Genomic DNA, 3,570 nt, shown 5'->3' with positions numbered 1-3,570 from the left:
AGAAGAAGTGACTACTAACGTCATGGATGCCAATGATCCGTTGTTAATGAGAAGCACCGAGGCGGGGAACCGCCCGGTGGAAGAATCTGGTTCGCCGCCGGCGTGGGCTTGGGAGCTCCGTGGGCAAATCGAGCACTTGGCGGGCATGTTCAACGAGTTGAGCTCGAAGTTAAACTCCTCACCTTCGATAGGGCGGTCAACGACCGACGTTCAAGGTGAGGATACGGTCGACACCGCTGTCAGCGACAATCCCAGTGTCGAGGAGCACCGAACCTCCTTACTAGACTTCGTCGGGGTGCAAGGGGTGCCGACGAGGGGAGGTCAATGTCGTCGAGGGGTTGACATAACGAAGGTGTCCAAGAGGGCACGGAATACCAGAGCTGTCACTGGAGGGCCCTTCATCGGGGTTGCCGATGCCAGAGGCTTCATCTGTTTCAAGAGGCAGGTGAAGAGTTTGCCTGAGATCCAATTGAGTGGTCGGTATGGACCTTCAGAAGAAGATGAATGGGCATTCGAGTATTTCTACGTGAACCACAACGTCAGCGAACCCCTGAGACAGTTAATTAATGATACTTGTGCGAGGAATAAGGACCTTACGTTCAAGGCGAGAGTGCTGACAATGTGGAGTGTCCTCGAGAGCTACTCGGACGGCACTGACGAGATGTCATTGGTGAAGCGATGGGAAGCCTTGGGTTGCGGCTCTGAAGGAGCGAAGGGGTTGGAGACCTTCGTGTCCAAATTGGAAGGCCTTCGAGATCAGCTGTCCGAAGTTCGGGGAGCTCCTGTCTCGGATCTGGAGGCGAGAGCTCGACTGTATATGGGACTACCCCGGGACGGGCAACTACATGTAGATCGCTTGCCGAGATTGTCAGTGGCGACATACAGAGACATGCTCCGAGAGTGCAAGTCCTGGGCTCAGCTTACCTTGAGATATGGGGTAGAGAGTCTTGGGATGAGATCGACGGCACCACTGAAGTTACCTACCAAAGATCACACGGGCCCTAAGAGGGGCCCAGCTGGAGCTCATTTGGCCGAGTTGCACAACACGGAGATCGACAGTAGGGCAAGAGCCCAGGTGTATGTTAGCGGCCTACCCTTCCATTGGACCTTTCGAGAGACGAAGGGTTTGATCGGTGAGCTCTCTAATGGCGACTTGTCGGTGTATGTTACCATGTTGCCCAGGAAGGGCACTGCCATCGTAAAGCTCAAGACCGATGTCGAAGCTGAGAGAGTGATACAATTATTGAACGGCAGGCAGATTGGTGGGCGGGTTGTGTTGGCTAAGCACGATAAGTTCGCGCAGAAGACGGTTGATAGCAATCCACAGGTCAATCTGAGTGAGGCACAGCAAAGAGTGTGCCAGTTAGACGACTCCTCATCGGAGGAGAGTAGTAGCTCGGCGGAATGTCATATCCTTGCAGTCGAGACCGGCGTTCTTGATGATAGCCATTGGGCGAATACCTCTTTGGAGGAGAGACTATCGAGTCAACAGTGTCAAGAGCGAATCGTACCGGATATTGTGGCGTTATGCCAGACCAGCAAGGGTGTCGAGTCCGTTGAGGCTAAGAGCTTCGAGAGCAACATTGAGAACTTCGAGAGTAAGAGCTTCGAGAGCAACATTGAGAACTTCGAGAGTAAGAGCTTCGAGAGCAACATTGAGAACTTCGAGAGTAAGAGCTTTGAGAGCAATATTGAGAACATCGAGAGTAAGAGCTTCGAGAGCAACATCGAGAACATCGAGAGTAAGAGCTTTGAGAGCAACATCGAGAACGTCGAGAGTGAGAGCGCTGAGAGCAACATCGAGAACGTCGAGGAAGCCTACGGCGATATTGAGGTTGAGAACATCGAGAGCTGCAGGTATAGGCTTCGAGAGGGCCCGAAGGTCAGGGAACCTACGTCGAAGCGATTAGCTGTCACATACACGGCTAATGGGTTGCCGACCGTGGCAGTAAGTCTTCAGGGCAGGGTCACTACGGTCGCGCTCCTTGATACAGGAGCGACAGACGTGTTCGTGTCCAGTACTTTATACCGTCGGTTGAAGGCAGAGTCGCCAGGCCTGGAGCTAAAGCAGGGTGACATATCAGTGAAATTGCTCGATGGAGGAGCAGTGAAGATCCAAGGTGTGCTGGAAGCTTTAGCCGTTGGGTTTGGTGATCAGACTAGGACAGTCGAGGCCTACGTCTTAGACTCTGCTCACTGGGAGTTGGTTCTACCACGATGGGTACTGGGTAACTGTGTTTGGGTGATGGCTGGTAACGACTACCTACTCTTCGATGAGGTTGAGGTCAACCCTCACGGGGGAGTGCAGGAGGCGAGGGAGATAGGCGCTAATGCAGTCGAGAGAGACCGATCTCTCCCGACACGAAGAGTGTGGCCAGCTGTCGTGAAGGTCCCTTGGATTGATGATCGTAGACCTAAGCAGAATTATGATGCCATCAGAGGCCGAGATTTGAAGATCACACAGAGGCTGGCCAAGAGACCTGAAGAGTTAGCAGCGTATGAAGCGGCCGTGGACGAGCTCTTGAAGTCCGGGGCGGTCGAGGAACTCCCACTGGGGGAGGACCCGAGGAAATGGGCTTACCACTATATGTGTGGGGTTCCGGTTTTCGCCAATCAGCGAAAGTCCACTCGCTGTCGTATTTGTATCGACGCTCGAGAGCTTAACAACTTCACGAATAAAGAAGGAGACGAGGAGGCCGCGGACATGGACCTACAGTCACGGATTCTAGAGTGGCGAGCGTCCAAGCGAGTTGATTGTGAGGATCTCAAGAAGGCCTTCTGGTCGGTCCACATCGATAAATCGGATGTGAAGTGGTTGGGGATGTGCGTCGGGTCGAGGATCATAAGGTGGATCCATGTCCCTTTCGGGACGAATTGGTCCCCTTGGGCCCTGTCTTCGGTCTTGGGAAAGATTCTCAAACAGATCGGGGGGACGGGCGGTGCCGAAGCTATCTCCTTCTATGTCGACGATGTACTTCTGCGAGGGGACAGTTGCTCGGAGGTGTCGAAGATTCGTCGGGAGGTGGTTCCCGCATTAGAAGAGCGGGGGTTCGAAGTCCACCAGGACAAGCGAATGTCCAATCTCGACACGGATGAAGACTGTATAGGTCGAGGGGTATCTAAGGAGAAGATTCTCAGTGAGAAGTTCAGAACAGGAGGTTGGCTCGGTTACGACTGGCTCTGTGGCGAGCGAATTGATGTTATCGATGTGCGGCTGCGACAGATAGAATTGGCGAAGGAATCCAAGGTCACGGAGTCTGCCCTGAGATCAGCATTTGGCAAGTTCTTCGACCCCATGGGTCTTTTCGCGGAAGTGTCCTTGGAGCTCAGATGGGCGGCTCGGCTGGCTCATGAGAGACTGAAGCAGAGGAGGAAGGACTTCGAAGATGGTACGGACATTGTGGACGAGGAGACGGCATCTATTATATTGAGTACCATTACTGCATGTAACTCATTCCTGCAATCTGATCGTATTCTTCCCCCTCGCTATCTTGATGTGTCTACTTTATTCGTCTTCGTCGATGCCTCTGAGGCCTGCATTGCTATTGATATTCGAGTCGGTTCGGGTGC

General features: G+C 53.2%; 1 protein-coding gene across 1 annotated transcript in view; it reads left to right on the top strand.

Moving 5' to 3' along the window:
- Nucleotides 1-22: 22 nt before the first annotated feature.
- Nucleotides 23-3,570, top strand: part of Pmar_PMAR020088 (hypothetical protein) — a gene marked incomplete at both ends in the record, with an annotated part of 4,108 nt that continues 560 nt past the window's right edge. The window contains one exon of the mRNA XM_002779268.1: nt 23-3,566. Within this exon, the coding sequence (XP_002779314.1) occupies nt 23-3,566 (3,544 nt within the window). The remainder of the gene's footprint in view (nt 3,567-3,570) is intronic.

This window comes from Perkinsus marinus (assembly GCF_000006405.1).
Source record: "Perkinsus marinus ATCC 50983 genomic scaffold scf_1104296947650, whole genome shotgun sequence".
NCBI classification, from domain to species: domain Eukaryota; phylum Perkinsozoa; order Perkinsida; family Perkinsidae; genus Perkinsus; species Perkinsus marinus.
This window is presented reverse-complemented; position numbering and strand designations above follow the sequence as displayed.